Below are 16,174 nucleotides of genomic sequence, written 5' to 3'. Positions count from 1 at the left end.
ATCTTAAAAATCATGCAATTCCCTGACTTTGCCAATGGATATAAGTTGTCTGTCCAGATACATGATTAAGTTCCATCCCAGGAGACATCCTGGTCCAGCCTAGGACCAGGCTGAGCAGCCTAATCTAGCTGTATGTATTCCACTTCATAGGAAGAGTTAGACTAGATGATCTTTAAAGGTCCCTTCTGACTCTAAGGATTCTATTACACTTTTCATCATCGAGTCTCAAGCAAAATGAGACAGTTCTAGCAATACATATTCAGTACTGAGCTTCTTAGAGACTCTCACAGAAAGAATACAACTCCCAAATCTCTCCCAAATACAAATCCTTAAAATCATTCTATAAGAAGAGCTCAGTTTGCTTTTTTGCTTTACAAGCACAACTCATTACTACAGGTAAAATGTTATTTACTGCAGTGTTTCCTTGTTTTTCTTTTTTTCCTTTTTTTTCTTTTAAGCAAACACCAGTTCACAGAAGTTCAGAGCTCTACAGATGACAAATGCGGTGAAAAACCCTTACAGGAAAAGCAATACTCCACCATGTGGCACTGCATGAGAACAGACAGAATTCTTCTGGAAGCCAGACTTTTCAGTCCTGCACTGATTTGACATACAAAGATATAAAGTCTAAACTCATAATGGATCAGTGCAGGCTTTTATAGAATTATAACCTAAGAAAGTAAAAATAAATGTAAAAATCAGTCCACAATATCTGAATTTGGAAGGAAAAAGTCTCTTGGCTTCTTATCTAACACTCTAATTAAGATGCTTAGAATGGAACACCAGTTTTCTACCTGAAATGACTAGGCACACATTTTAAACATATCACACTTTTGAAAACTAGAGAAGCATTTTTGATGAACTAAAAAAGTTTGGTGGAGAGAAGACAATGAAGAATCAAAAAAAAAAAACCCTAAACATAAGTAACTGAGATCATATAAGAAAAATATGAAGTATCAGTCCCACATTTTTCTAACCATTCTTTCTCTGAGAGCTCTTGCTGGGTTTGTAGTAGGTTGCAGTGCAGCAAGGCACTTAAATGTCACGGCCAAGGGAGTGCAGATATGAACTGTGCTTCTTCGCATTATAAATATGACATGGAAAAGTAGTGAAAGATTGTTTCCCTCAACCTTTTTCTATTGAACACTTCTAAATCTGTAATGAGAAAGTTATTCATATTTCGTTTTCTGTAGTTTGGTGTATGTATGACATTTCACTTTGCTTCCAGTTACTATTTGGTTAAAAATTTATCCTTTTATTTTTTTCCTCATGAAACAGTCCTCTTTATTTTATTGTTTTTATTTGCATTCAAATTTAATCCAGTTGGTCAATATCTTTCAACTATCCTATCTTTCGAGGATAATTCAGAAATCTGAATGACTGTTTCATAAATACAGTAATCACATCTCTATTTCTAATACTTGTTCATAAAATGAGAAAACAGCCTTTGGAGAATTTGTTTCATTAAAGAAGAGGACACATTTGTTGTACTTTATTAATAGGAAGATAGTAATTTGCAACAGTTTGTCCTCACATTTGCCATCATAATGCTGTATAACTACAGGTTTATTGAATACAAAGTAGGAATTAATACAATGATGCTCATCTCTATTTTGGGATCACATCTGCCAATGTTTTTGCAAACTACACACTGATGTCTGATGAAAATAACCACAATACAAAATACTACAGAACTAGTCTACAGGCATCTGCATATTTCGGTAAGTACTTCATAAAGATGAGCTGGGTAAATGCACTTGAAACTTTATCTCTCACACACACTCAATTTCTGCTACTTCAAAAACCTTACTACTATCAATAACATTCACTAGTCCTAAGGAAGCTAGGAGTTGAGTTTAAATAACGCCTATCCTAAATGAACAGACTAATTGTGAAATTACACACATGAAACAGGAGTCAACCTTTTCCCCCTAAAACTAATAAAACCTGGGATTTGGTAATAACATCTTCAAGTAATCCATATTCTAAACTCAGTTTAACACAGAGAATCATATTAAAACAAGTTATCAGCATATCCTATTTATCAACAGTTCAGACTTCTCTATGCATTCACTTTTTGCTACCATGTATGGAAACTCTTTGAAAGGTCCTCGCCTATTTATCTGCCTTACACACAGAGAACACCAGAAGCAAAGGTACACCACCAATTCACAAAGTCACTACATATCATTAAAAGGCTTAATAAAGAAACAATAAATGCCTACACACTCTCTGTGCACTTCTGGTGGTTTTGGTGTTTTGGGTTTTTTTTGACTTTTTTTCCCCTTCGACTCCTTTTTGCCTCCCCAGTAAAATAAACAGTTGTCCCAAATACTTTCAGGAAGGTGTTTGAGTTCATAGAGAACTGGCCAAACCACTAGGGGAAGAAAAATAATGAAACAACCCCTCAAGCACATAAACAGGCATTATTCTGAAAGTTGCTCAGCTGCCAGTGATTTTTAAACCTGAAACAGAAAAGGAACTGACAAAAATGTAACAGTGCTCCAGAACTTTGCCTGATTGCTCCTGAAGATGTTAGTAAAGATTATCGATGCAGCATAAATTTGGTCTGTCTTTTTAACCACTTTTTTAAATGCTAGATTGACAGATACGTGAGGAAATCTTATTTTAGCCATACATCAACACTTCAATTTGAAGAAAACAAAAGCACAGATTGCGACTTAGCACAGCGACTAGCAAGGCAAACCAGTCAACTTTATCAAGGCTAGTTGTAGTCCAGTCTAAGCCCCTTTGAAATCAAGATGACTCTGACTTCAGCAATGAAACAGTAGGAGTTATTTTACCTTAGCTTCGACAAAATGCTTTCAGTGAATTCCAAGACTGCATCTGAACCACCTTGTATAATTAACAGATGTATAGTTAACAGAATAAACAGTTCAAATAGTACGGTAGTCAAGGTGTATAACAAGAAAGATTACCTCAGCAGAAGGGAATAATCAGAACAAGATGGAACACTCACCTGCATCCCAAGTTCACAGCGGAAAAATTCCAAAGAGAGTGATCCCCAGAAAATGATCCTTCCCTAGCGCTAGTCAGTCCTCAAATAAGGTCTAGGAGAGGTGGAGCCAGACTCCACCCCTTCCGGTCCCACAGGTGAATTGCCTTCACCTGTGCTCCCGCAGCTGACTCAGTGCTCGCCTCAGGTGATCAATCAGTGGTTCAGGCCGTGATTCAACAATTCCCATACACATCTACATTCTGCTACATGTTCCTGACTCTTCAGCTGAATTTATGTATGCTGCACATGTACGTATCACAACAAACTCACACCCACTGATTACGGCTCTACAGACAGAACTACAATAGTATTTCCAAATGCAATCTTATTAGCAACTCAATGATTTGACAAAATTCCAGTGGACCATATATGCCTAACAGGCATGTATGTATTCTAAACAACAGTCACTGGAAGTCTGGCTCCTGTAGAACAGCAGTACAGTAGAAGTTGTAAGACCATACCTAGACAATCCCCTCCACCAGAGAAAGGAAGCACAAAGGAAGAAACAGCACGGGAGATAATCACAGAATTGTAGAGGTTGAAATGGAAAAGAAAACCTTCAGTGCAACAGTCAGTCAAGCACTTCAGACACTGTGCACACACTTCAAAAGGACTATATGGCTTTAGAGAGCAAAGATCACAATTCAGCCCTATAGTCATATGAAAAACACTAAAGTACCCATAGAAAAGGATAATGAGACTTATACCAGAACTGTTACATCTATTCACATAAGGTTTCTTTGCTGCATACTAAGAAGTTCAGTTCATTTACCATCTATAAAAAAAGTTCATCTTAGCTGTTTCAGTATAGATTTCTCAAAAAAGTCTTTATGGGGTTGAATTGTGTTTTTGGACAAAATAAAAGCATTCCTACAAAAATGATACACAGCAGTTGTATAATTCTTGGAAATGGCAGGAGACAATATATTCATTCCTTTAAAGTCCTTTAAAAGGTCTTGAGGACAAGTAAAGTGGGAACACAAAAGCTCATTGCTTCTTACCTATCTTTACTCTTCACCTGAGACAGATGGCTTCAAGAAAACTTGAAGGCCTGAAATCATTCCCAAATGCTTAACAGTAGGGCAATTCAGCAACTCCCTACTGGAATTGTAGTTAAAGTTAATCTAGCTCTAATGTAGTTATACATAAATTCAAAATAAAAGACACGGATTATGATTCATGTCCATAAGTAACTTATTACTAATTATATTGAGAAGAAAAAAGATTGATTTTCTGAGTCTTATTTTTGTTCACATGAATCTAGAAGACAAAGCATCTTCTTGTAAACAGTCTATGGGATACTGAGGTCTTTCAGGCTTTATCAAAATTATAGAATTTCTGAAATCTAAATAGCAGAATTGAATCAACATTATGGAAAGAGAAATACGCCTTCAGGAGTTATTAGCATGAAATTATTCCGGTCCTTTCCTAGCCAAGACTAATCATCCTGAGAGCAACAGATCATACAACTGCTCCTTCAATACATGGAAAAAATACAACTCCCAACAATTTGGTATGTATAAAGCATGGGGGTTGCTACAGCAAAGGTTTGTACATCTGAGGGCTGTCAAAGGCTGGGATGTTTCCAAAGGCAAACTGCTTATGCAGAGGCAGATTTGATCAAGGCTCATGTTTTCCAAAAGGCAGCTAGCTTACTTTGGCCCTTTTAAAAATCCTTTCACAAGAGCTCCACCACTCTGCTGCTTCGGCTGCATATTTTAAGAAAACCTAGCCTAGCCAAAAGCACAGAATTGGTTTCTAAGAGGGGTGAGGAGGAGAGCGAAAGTTAACAATGCAGTTCACTGCAAGCTTCAGAGAATACAAAGGAATTGTTTTAAATACAGCTAAAAATACTTTCTTCTATGAGTGTTTCCTCTTCTGCCAAACACATGCAATACACTGAGGAATCTTCAGAATGAAATCTTTGTAATAGCATGAGGAAGCAGTGCCAGCTTCAGAAGCTTTTGTTATAGCTGGTTAAGTTGGAACTACATTTTGCATAATACAGATAAAATATGATCAACCACAGACAGAAGCCAACAATGGTTTCTTTGCCAACTTAATACTAAAACAAGGAAAAAAAAAAAAGCAACACATTCATCAATATTTTGGGTGATACAGAGAAAACATAAACGAAAATTATATAGGTATAGGAAAAAATATAGGAAAAAATATAATTTTGCCTTCTAATAATCTCTTTGATATGGGCTAGAAGTGAATGAGAATGCACTCTGGGAAAAAAATAAAAATGTACAGAAGAGTTTAAAAACAAACACAAAGTCACCTGCCTTCACTGAAAGCTTCCAAATATTTGCTTTCTATAATGAAAAATTTTGGCTCAATCCGAAATTCAGAACAACTCTTCATTCGCTATCTAGGGGAACACAGCAAGCTGTGCATTTATAATGATCAAGCTTTTAAAGAAAGCATTTTATATTTGGCTCTTAATTAAGTATTGGAAAATCATGTCTTTCAAAGGGGAAAAAAAAAGTTTATCCAAAGACATTAATAGAGTGACAATTCATTTCTGAAAATCCTTTTCTTGCCATATTTAGCTAAACTGAAACAGTGTCCACAGCAACATCAACAGTGCAGCTGCAAGGCAGCCAATACTCGCTCCAACTGGGAAAAGCTTTTGTTGTTTCATTTTCTTGATTTCAAGTTTTTTCTTCAATTTTTCCCTTTCAAAGACAAATAAGTCAACTGGTTCATGTGTCAGGAAAAGGAATCAACAAATTTATTTTATTGCACAGTCACTATTTGCATACTAACCTAGCAAGAAATTAATGTAACCGTTACAGTATTTGCAATACCAGAGCAACTTTTTCAGCAATCACAAATTGCCAACTCCTGCACTTAATTTATTTGTAATTGTCCTCTTCTACGGTCAGCCAAGAAAGAAAAGCAAAGAAATGATACAAGAGAATGCAGGCCACAGCTACATGACAAAAAAATAAATAAATAAATAAATAAAATTTGGCTTTAAATAAGGCCCCAAATTGAGACAGATTGTATTAGACCTTCAGATTTGTTGCTTAATACACTCAAAAAATCACTTTGACTAGTTTTTTAAACAACAGTAGGCAATTTTCTTTCACAAAGAGAATATTAAGACAGCAGTAGCTGACAAATCAAAGTGCTGAAAGCATTTATATTCTGTTACTTGTTTTGTTAGTTGCAACAACTGCTCCTGCCCTGAACATCTCCCATCTGTCCATGCTGATGAAAAGCTGGAACAAAGTGAGACAATCTCTCGGTGCTACAAGATACTTTTATGAGCTGGCTTGGCTTGATTCATGCCTCATTCACCAACAGCTTGTCTTCTGGAGATGCTTCCCTTCTCTAAAATGGAAAGTGAGCTGTAGTGATTACTAAGGACTAATGGATGAACTTGCATGACTCTCAGACTTCGGTGCACTTGCAGTATTAACTGTTTCCAACCTTCTTTTCCCTTCCCAGAGGCATCAGCAAATACTCTTCACTTGTTACTCTTCTCCCTGATATAGTCTCTATACCTACTTATCTAACTTCTCCCTTCTACATCAAACCATTAAAAAGAGGACATGAGAATGTTTCTAACTGTAAATTTTGTCCCAAACTGTGATCTTTCCTGTACACTTAAACTGCAGTCAGATCTTTTCATGCTGCCTTTTGCAACGCTGAAGACACCAGAATTTTTCTGGGGGGGTATCCTTAGTATAACACAAATACCTAAAAGAAGTCCTTTAAATCTAGAACATATTCTTTAAATATTTGCTTACACAACTGTATGTAAGTCTATTAGTCAGCTAATAGCACCAGCATAAGCATCAGAGCAACATTTAGTCTGAGAACACCCACAGGACAGATGAACAGCAAGTTCTCACATACGTGCTGATTGCTTACATGGTTTCAGATGAGCAGCTGATGTCTTATTGTAAAAGGTAATAGTACCAAAGTAATCATTGCTTCCTACATCAGTTAAAAGAACTAGCATGTCACAATACAGCTCTCTCCTAAATTCTAGCATGAGAAAAGAGCTATAACCGAAAGTATCAATACTCTGAAAATTATAACACAACTGCACCAGGAAAAATTACTTCTCAATAAAAGTACATTAATTAGCATTTGGCTGTCTTCTGCAATTGTCAGTGCTTTATTAAGCAGTCTGGGAAATGCTGATATTATGCACCTAATGTTCTAGAGATCAGCATCTTAAACTTACAGTAGGTACAAAAGGTTAACCTTCCTTTTAATTTTTTTATGAAAACTGTTGCAAGTTTGATGTATAACGCACTTTCTCATGTCACATAAGCAACAGCTTTAACCAGTCTGTATCTTGGTATTCAATTCTAACAAATGGGCTCATGCTACTTCACTACATCAGATTGCATCCATCTTCTCTATTCCCGGCTCACTCTGAATCGTTATCCAACTGTGTTGATCTTTTTTTTTCCTAAACAGAGTACTGCAAAAGCTTTGTTCTGAAAGAACAAGGACAGTGGCAGTTTTTTATTGTTTTTTGTTTAACCTTTCAGATAGGCTGCACATTTTCATTCAAAAGGTATTCATGGTCCTTTACTACTTCCTTGTTCTCCATCAATTAAAAATAAAAAAAGCTTTCCCAAATTCCCAGAACCTGAGTAATGCCTCCCTGAACTCTAACAGTAAGATTCCTCTCAAAGAAATCAAGACATTGAGCAGCAGTGATGAAATGATATTAGCAAAGATCATAACTAGACTCCACTTACTACGTGGAACAGGGAAGCAGACAAAGAGGTGATATATGCAGTCCTGACATTAATTCCACTATTCTTTGTGCTACTTTCCAGTCAAAGATGTGACACAGTAGAGCCACTACTATTTCTCACAATGCTCTAAGAACTACTGGTGCACATAGCACACAGACATAATCCCACCTAACAGTACACACTGCTCAGCAAACAAACAAACAAACAAGAAAACCCATATACTTTGAAAATAGGATTTTATTGGAAGTTTATAAAAGATGTCTGAAATCCGTCAGACTTCAGTCTCTTTTCTTTTTTGCTTTAGGTTCTTGCGACAGCTCTGGCAATTCACTTTCTTCAACTTCACAATGCTTCCTTTTCTTTTTCTTTGACTTTTTAAGGTCACTTTGGTAACCACTAGAGTCACTGGCAGGCAGTACATGTTCCTGCTCTTCCTGCTTATGTTTTTTCTTTTTCTTCTTCTTCTTCTTATCGTCACACGTTTCATTCACAGCATCAATACTTTGCTCTTCTGTATTCCCCACCCCAGTATTATCTGTCTCACCTAGAAGATCTGTGACATTATCTCCCCCGGAGTCATTTAAACCATTTTTCTCGTTATCGCAGTTTTGAATTTGCTCTTCATTTGTGCCATCAGTGACAGCATCAGTAACAGTCTCAGATTGCTCAGGTTGCATACTGTAAGGAAACACAGGAGGTAAGCTGAAGCAGAAACATCTAAAGTCACAAAGTGAAATGTTAAAAATTGCTAAAACACAATATTTACAAGTAGATAAAGATAAGCATTTGTTATAAACTTTAGATACAGAAAAATAAAAAAACAGTTAATACTTTTAGCTGACTAGCTTCTTGCTTCTACAGAATCAGTGTTTTCTCTCAAACCTCAGCCAAATTTTTTCTCTAAAATCCCATACATACCATTACATATTGTATTTTCTCTTTTATTCCTCCATCCACAATTACCTACTGTGCAGTAGATCTTTTCTGGTTCATTAGTTATTCGCAAACACAGTGCCCTGTTCAATCATACCAACCATTTGCCATACTGAAATCTGTACAGTTAAGCAAAGATGATCTCAGAGGAATTGAAAAAACAAAACAAAAACAAACTCACAACAGCAACAACAGCAAAAAAACCCACCCAGCCAACCAATTAAAAAACCCACTAAAAACAAAAACCTAGTAGGTGGCAACCTGCAAGCAAGAGCAGTGGAGAAAACACCCAAGATGATTCATAATGAAAGAATGCAGTTAAAATCATGGAGGAGTAGACAGCACTGGGAAGAAGACAGCTAATTCTGAATTCACAAAAACAATCAGGAATACTCTTTCAGATTAAAAAGTCCTCCAAAAAACACTGTGATTTCATCAACAGTATCCACTGTGTGCATTTTAAAATAAGAAATTAATCATATCAATAGAAAAAAACTGCTCAGCAAATGACTATTAAAAAAAAAAGCCCTGAACACACTTCTTAAAAGACACCAACAGATTTTTGTTAGCAAGCTACTGTGACAGCCTACAGAGGCACGAAGATGAAAGTCATGCATTTTCTCATATCGTCTTTGAGCTCAAGCTTATTGTTATGCTTCAGCGTATGTCTAAGTAATCTGCATGTAACTATGATTGTGTCACTGCTGGTTAAGTGTAGATGCACGTAGCATGAACACTGCTCAGAAAATGGAATGTTTTTAATTGAAAAGCCTAGACACATTCATAAACAAATCTACTCTATAGATATCTGAGATATTATTTTGAACACACACTCTTTGCCCAGTCAATAGTTCAAGAGTTACAGTACAAACTTTTTAAGCTCAAGAAAACTATTTTTATTAAACTATTATTAACTATTTTAATAGTTAATAAATTCACTATTTTTATTAACACTAGAAAGTTTAGTTTGACTAACACTAATTATTTATATACAAAGGTTTGTGCGAAAACAAGGAAGTCTATAGAGTAAGATGCTGAATCAAATGATTCCTCTTGTCACTAATCCATTTAAGCAGTTAAGAAAAACATTTTCTCCCATGGCACAGTACCTGGTTTTAGTCAGTTGTCCTCGAATGAAGAACACTCCTGCTGCATCAGAATCCAAGTGCACCACTCGAAATTTCAGTTCATCTCCTACTTTAAATCCCAACTCTTGCCACTCTGCAACTGACATGTGTTCAGGTTTAGGGATAGAAGCATTGAAGCACCCGTGTATCAGACAGCCAATATGACTGGGGGCCACTTTGTTAATTACACCCTATAAAAGAAAAGGAGCATCATATGAAGGTCAATTAAAGACCACCTCTTTAAATGCAGACATGATGTATATTTAGTTTCCTACATTGCTACTTTCAGACAAGACTTTGCATGCAAAGGTTACAAAATCAGCTCATCTAGCAAATAAGTAAACTACTCTATACTAAAATAAAAAGTACTCTTAAATACTTCTCAGAAATGTCTACTAGAATCGAACCTGTATCTGCAAAGAAGGACAAAGTCAAAGCATCAAACTGTTACTTCTTTCCTCACAACACAGGCATCAACTGTGCTTCAGTGCCATTTTAAGCCCTATGGTACTTTTCTACCTAAACTTTCATGCTAGCACCGAACTATTTTTCAGCTGAAGATACAGATGATGCAAAGAAGAAAGCTTCAGAAACTCCATTCTGCCGTTTCTGACACAGGTACACATCTAACCTCATGCACTTTTGTGTTTCCCGAAGATGAATGAAAGACATAGTGAAGGTGTTTCTACCTCCTTTCTACCAAAGGAGCACATTCGCTTCTTAACAATATTTATAGAAGCATGAGCTATACTGCAAAAGCGTGGCACAACAATGAATACAGGAAAACTAAACTGAGAGTTGGCATACATGTACCAACACAAGGGTTCTCAGAGCCATGTATGTTCTCTTAATGGAAAATAGATTTAAAATTGATGCCCTGCCTTTGTACTTAATGGAAATAAATTCATCAAACATACGAACTAAGAACATAGTTATTTAAGAATCATTTGCTCTTTAGAAAGCTTGATATAGAAACACAATTTTTCTTTCTCTAGAACACAATTTAGCTTTCTCTAGAACACAATTCTACTTAAGCCCACAACTATTGTTTTTGACAGCGACAAGCCAAGCTTTGTTAAGTTAATGCGAGCGCATTTACATACCACCATCTTCTTCCCTTTCTTGGGACTGAAGATGACGAAGTCCGCCTCCACGTTCAGGTGGATGAAGCCCTGGTCGTCGCGGATGTCCCCGAGCTCTCCCACCACCTTGACGTTGTCGTAAGCCACCGGCACGCCCTGCAGGCTGAGGGCAAGCACAGTTAGCTGCGGGGCCGCCCCCAGCACCGCGAACCGAGGGCTGCCGGACCCAAGCGCCCGGCCCTCACCGCCCGTACCTCTCCGAGTAGCGCAGCAGCTCAGCGTCCAGATGGGCGCGGATGCCCGTGCGCTTGCGGCCCAGGAAGCGCGGCGGTAGCGCGACGTGCCGGCGGTGCGGCGCCACCACCAGGCACGAGTAGCGCCGGCACACCAGCGCGCAGGCCGCGGCGAAAGACGGCAGCTCGGCGGCGGGCAGCGGGCGGGCCGCGGGCGGCGGCGGCAGATCCCCCGCCACGGCCATGCTGCGGGAGCACGCCGCGGCGCGGCAAGATGGCGTCACGCACCGCCGCGGAGGGTGACGCAGATCCGGGTGCGCTGAGCTCTGCGCGCTGCTCCGCCACGCGAGAGCTGCAGTTACAGCGATGATAAACACCACGGGGGAAGATATACCCCCACACTGAGCAGCGTTGTCCTGCTGTAGTAAATGCACAGTGTGGCTCGTTGGGAAATGCAAGTTTTGGCCATAAAAGTTGCCTAGACTTTGTAAAAGCACGGAGGTGTTGCCGCAGGGTTTGGTTTTAAACTGATGGAACTGAATAGCTGCAAAACCTGTAAAGGCGTTCTTCCGTTGAGTTGAATCTGGTTTGTGTCAGCTTAACTTGGAAGTGTGCACTTTTAAACCGGTTGACTCCTCTTGGGGATTTGGGCTGTATCAGTTTTATTAAGGTCACTGGATTTCCTTCACACCGTGGAGGCCTCAGAAACACCGTGGTTCTTACTTTACTTTACAGACATCTCCAAACTCCATGTAAGATGTTCAGTGAGGCAAAAGCCTTTTGAAACTATTCAAATACTACACCAGAATTTTGTCTTTTGCCTACAGTGAAGATAAGACACTATTATTTTTCACAGTTAAAACGGTACTTTACTGTATTTTGCTGCAAGTGAAGTTGGATTAGTGTGAAGGAACTCACATAAAAAATGGCTTTCAGATCACTGAAATTGCAGGACTGAAAATGTCTTGAATTACTGTAATTTATATCCTCTAGTGGCTTTAATCCTTCAGAGCATTTAATGTCTATTAAAATCAATTGTAAGTTATGCTCTCAGCTTTCTGGAGAAATATCCTTATTTTCTGTTTTCCTATATTCAGGTCATGTTTAATCCTTGCAATGTGTTTCCAATCTCAGTAAAAGACCTTATATAATAATGGCATACACTTTTATTCCTAAATAAAATATGCATTTTATAACTCTTATTTATGAGAGGATTTGATTTGCAATGAGGATATATAGCCCTCTAAGCTCTTCAGTCAATTTTATCCAAGATAATAAAAAGCTAGCTCGCCTCATGAAATGAAAACTCAGAATAAGATGCAAATACAGCATCTTATTGGACTTGCATGTTTCTCCCAATAGGCAAGTTGGACAAGTGGGTGCCAGGAGGGCTCCCTTCCCTCTGCCTTCCTCAGGAAGCTGGTGCTAACCCCACAAGCTGCCTGTCCTCAGAAAACTTAGTCTCACCTGCCATGCCCCAGAGCATGCAGTGTACACCCTTTCTGTCAGGCTACAGATTGTATTTTGCTGTATTTCATACAGTATAAACTGAAAACCTACAAAAAATAATAATGTCTTCAGGCCTACCCATACTGTGTGGGGCCTACAGAGGTCTAGGTTAAGTCTAAACAACATGGACAAGGCCAGTAGCTTTTACAGAGAGTTTCAGCTGTGCAGCCACTTGGTTTTCTCCCCAGGGCAGATGAACGTAGCCAAGCAGAGGTATTTTTAGTTCACGTCAGGTCTGCACTTTCTAATTGAATCTCCATTTATACTTGCTTCTGTACTTTGGTTTTCATTGCAAAGTGCCTTTGGAATTTCCTTTCATGTTAAAGTAATCTGACACATTAAATCCTAATGGTCATTAATTCTACATTTGTACTACAGCTAGTTCAGAGTAACCTCCTTTAAACTCCTGTAGTATAGATATGTTCTCCCAGCACCGTTTCACACTGTGAGTCCACATCTGTCAAATCACACTGCTTGTTGGTGCCACATAACCTATTTAGACCAAAAGCAGGGTTATTTTGCTGTCCTTTAGGGACTACAGAGCCATCACAGGTCTTGGGTTTTCATTACTTGGTTGTGAAAGACATCCTGACCAAAAAGAAGAATCTTAGTGGTACTTCCATCTTCTCCAATCACAGTTCAGTTCTGAAAACTTTTTAATTGTTCTTTTTTTTTTCTTTCCTACTTGTCTGTCTTTTTTTCACTCCTTGATGTTAGCTTTCAGTGTATCTTAGCTAACCTTTTTTTTTTCTTTTTTCTTTCTTTTTTTTTTTTTTCTTTTTTTGCAGCAAGCCTGTGTCTAAAAAGACAGCAAAAATAGATGTCTTAAACAGCACAGTGCTTGTATTATTTGCCAAGTCTCACAGTGGCTGGTAAAACTCTGCTGAACCTGTTTTTCTCTAGCAGTGAGGTTGCCAGTAACAATCAGGACCAAAACCAAAAGCTGTGTTTTCAATCACTGCTGTTCTTTTCCTTTCTATTTTATCTGTGTTAGTCTACTTTTCTTTTTATGGAAACATGGCCAGCCTCCAGCAAGAACATTAATTATCAACCACATATCTAGCACCTCTCAGCTCCTCTTTTCTTTTATTCCAAAATAGTTATTGCTATCTTCAGTCCAGCATCATGATTAGAATCATATGTTGGTTTGGAGCCTCGTACAACTACCCATTCATGTTATTTTGTGGCAACTGCAGCTCATTCATTCAGCAGACAGCCTCCATCCAGCACTAAAATCCTGGAAGTTTCAATTGTGATTGAATACACTGCATCTTGTACAGAGTGGAAGAATGCCTGTGGCACCGTGCTGGAGTAGAACATATATGTCTTCCTAGGGCCATGCACTCAAAGGACCCTTTACATTCCAAAATTGAATCCATCCCAGGTTTCTCATCAAACCTGTGGTCTATAAAGAAATGAAGAAATGATTTACAGTTATAAGGATATAAAGATGTAGTAGAAATCTCATGCTCATAATTTATCTTCAAATATTTTAGCTGATTTTGCATTTTTTCATGTGGTATCACAAAAACCCACACTATTTTTAATATGCTGTTGCTTGGTACATTATGGCCTGAAGAGTGTGTACTCTAATTTTCGGTTTTGTTTGAAGTTGTATGACAGCAGATTTGTTTCAGGCTCTTTGATCATCATCCCGAATAGGGACTGATTAAAGCAAGTCAGGCACTAAGGGATGTGATAGAGTGATGGGAATTGGTCAGTCGCGTTGATGCTGAACTTGATGATCACGGAATCACAGAATCACAGAACTGTAGGGTATGGAAGGGAGATCTCGAGATCTAGTCCACCCTTCCTGCTAGAGCAGGTTCTCTACAGTAGATGGCACAAGCATCCAGGCAGATTTTGAATATCCCAGGAGAAGGAGACTCCACAGTCTCTCTGGGCATCTTATTCCAGTGGTCTGACACCTTCAAAGTAAAGTTTTTTCTCACGATCATGTGGAACCTGTTATGTTCCAGTTTGTGCCCATTGCCTCTCTTCCTTTCTCTGGGCACCACCAAAAAATAGCCTGGCCCCAACCTTTTTACACCATCCTTCATATATTTGTAAGCATTGATAAGATCCCCTCTCAGTCTTCTCTCCAGGCATGATCTTGAAGATCTTTTCCAACCTAACTAACTATATTGGTTATATAATCCTATTTTGTCATTCTTTATGCAGTCAGTGAGAATTAGGCATTAAATGTCATCAAGGGAGTCAATATTTGGAGCTTGCTCAGGCTGGTTTTCTGGAATCATTTGTTGAGAGAGTCACAATTACTTTACATACCAAATTTATCAGTGTAAGACGTTAGCTGAATATTCCGTAGCTGCAGTGCTAAAAACTCACTTAACTAGAAATGTGAATAAAATTAACCTTGGAGGGCAATACTGCCTTTAAAGAAAAAAAAGTACGTGGTTCCTCTACCATCCCATATATTCTCAAAAACATAATTTGAGCAAAATCCACCAGATGGCACACTAAAGCCTTGATACCAAAGAGTGCAGTTATCTAAGAGAATGACAGTACAGCAGGCTAAAAATTTAATCCGTAATACAATATGCAGACTGTGCTTTGTTTTGTCAGTGATTTCTATGTCAATCTTTAATAGGAAAGAAATGACTTAGAGAAACATTAAGGCTAAGAAATGGGATAAGGCAGCAATTATGTTAATTTATTTCAGTTAATAATCTGTCTTGATTTGTAACGACGTTTATGATGTCTGGGATGGACATTTCCTAACAGCTGGGTCTGGCTAGATTTGACATTGATTCTTGATTGTCCAGGCAGGTTCTTGTATGCCAGGAAATAGTTGATGTGGCTGGTGATAAGTATTGCCTAAACTGTGAATTGTCCTTCTAGAACTAAAACATAATTTCTCTAAATATCTTGCTGAAAGATCTGTACCCAACTGCCTGCCTGTCTTTTTATCCATGGAAATATGAAAATCCACATCAGAAGAGCTGCTGGCTGCAGTGCCCCTCTCCAACTCTGCTGATATTTGAAGGCAATGCTTTTCAAGGCATAGTTTCAGTGATACAGTGATATTGTGACCTGTGGAGATCTGGCTGATATGATGCTGAATCTCTCCTCCATCCAGTGAGCAAAGTGTCTTCATGTACTGGCTCGAAGTACAGAAAATAAAGTGAAAACTTTACTTCTCCATGTATCCATGTAAGACCTGTACTTCTTCAAGATACTGCAGAACAGTAATTAATCTTCTGGTTCTGCTAATTCTCTATCTTCTTAGTGTTAATGTCTTGTAAAATCGCATGACAAATTGCAGTATCAATTTGTGAAAATATATTTATAAGGAAGTGAACAACAGACATTACATCAAAGTTCTTGTATACCTTTTGTGAAGACACAAAATATATGTATATGTTGTATACCTCTTGTATAACATTGTATACCTTTTGTGAAGACACAGAGATGTTTAATTTACTGTACTATTCCAAATGTTGCATGTCTTTGCATTTATATAAATTATATCCTATATAAATGGAAAATTATTAATGTTTCTGGCCTCAGGTCTCTAAAA

The 16,174-nt window shown here is 38.1% G+C and overlaps 1 protein-coding gene across 1 annotated transcript; it reads right to left on the bottom strand.

The window, feature by feature from the left end:
* Nucleotides 1-8,024: 8,024 nt before the first annotated feature.
* POLR1F (RNA polymerase I subunit F) lies at nt 8,025-11,369 on the bottom strand. Its single transcript, XM_065752523.1, has 4 exons — nt 11,146-11,369; nt 10,913-11,054; nt 9,792-10,000; nt 8,025-8,427 (listed from the first exon to the last, which is right to left on the bottom strand). The coding sequence occupies exons 1-4, from the start codon at nt 11,367-11,369 to the stop codon at nt 8,028-8,030; spliced, it is 975 nt and encodes a 324-aa protein (XP_065608595.1). The 3' UTR covers nt 8,025-8,027.
* Between the last annotated feature and the right edge of the window lie 4,805 nt (nt 11,370-16,174).

Source organism: Cyrtonyx montezumae, unplaced genomic scaffold, assembly GCF_038088225.1.
Source record: "Cyrtonyx montezumae isolate F1298 unplaced genomic scaffold, pur_monq_1.0 scaffold_8, whole genome shotgun sequence".
NCBI lineage: Eukaryota > Metazoa > Chordata > Aves > Galliformes > Odontophoridae > Cyrtonyx > Cyrtonyx montezumae.
The sequence above is the reverse complement of the archived record's forward strand: the minus strand, read 5'-3'. Positions and strand labels throughout refer to the sequence as shown.

Coding starts and splice junctions, on each gene's coding strand:
- POLR1F (XM_065752523.1), bottom strand. CDS start 11,369: ATGGCCGTGGCGGGGGATCTGCCGCCGCCGCCCGCGGCCCGCCCGCTG. Junction 10,001..10,912: donor AGAAAGGGAAGAAGATGGTG/GTATGTAAATGC, acceptor TTTCTTTTATAG/GGTGTAATTAACAAAGTGGC. Junction 8,428..9,791: donor GGACAACTGACTAAAACCAG/GTACTGTGCCAT, acceptor GTTTCCTTACAG/TATGCAACCTGAGCAATCTG.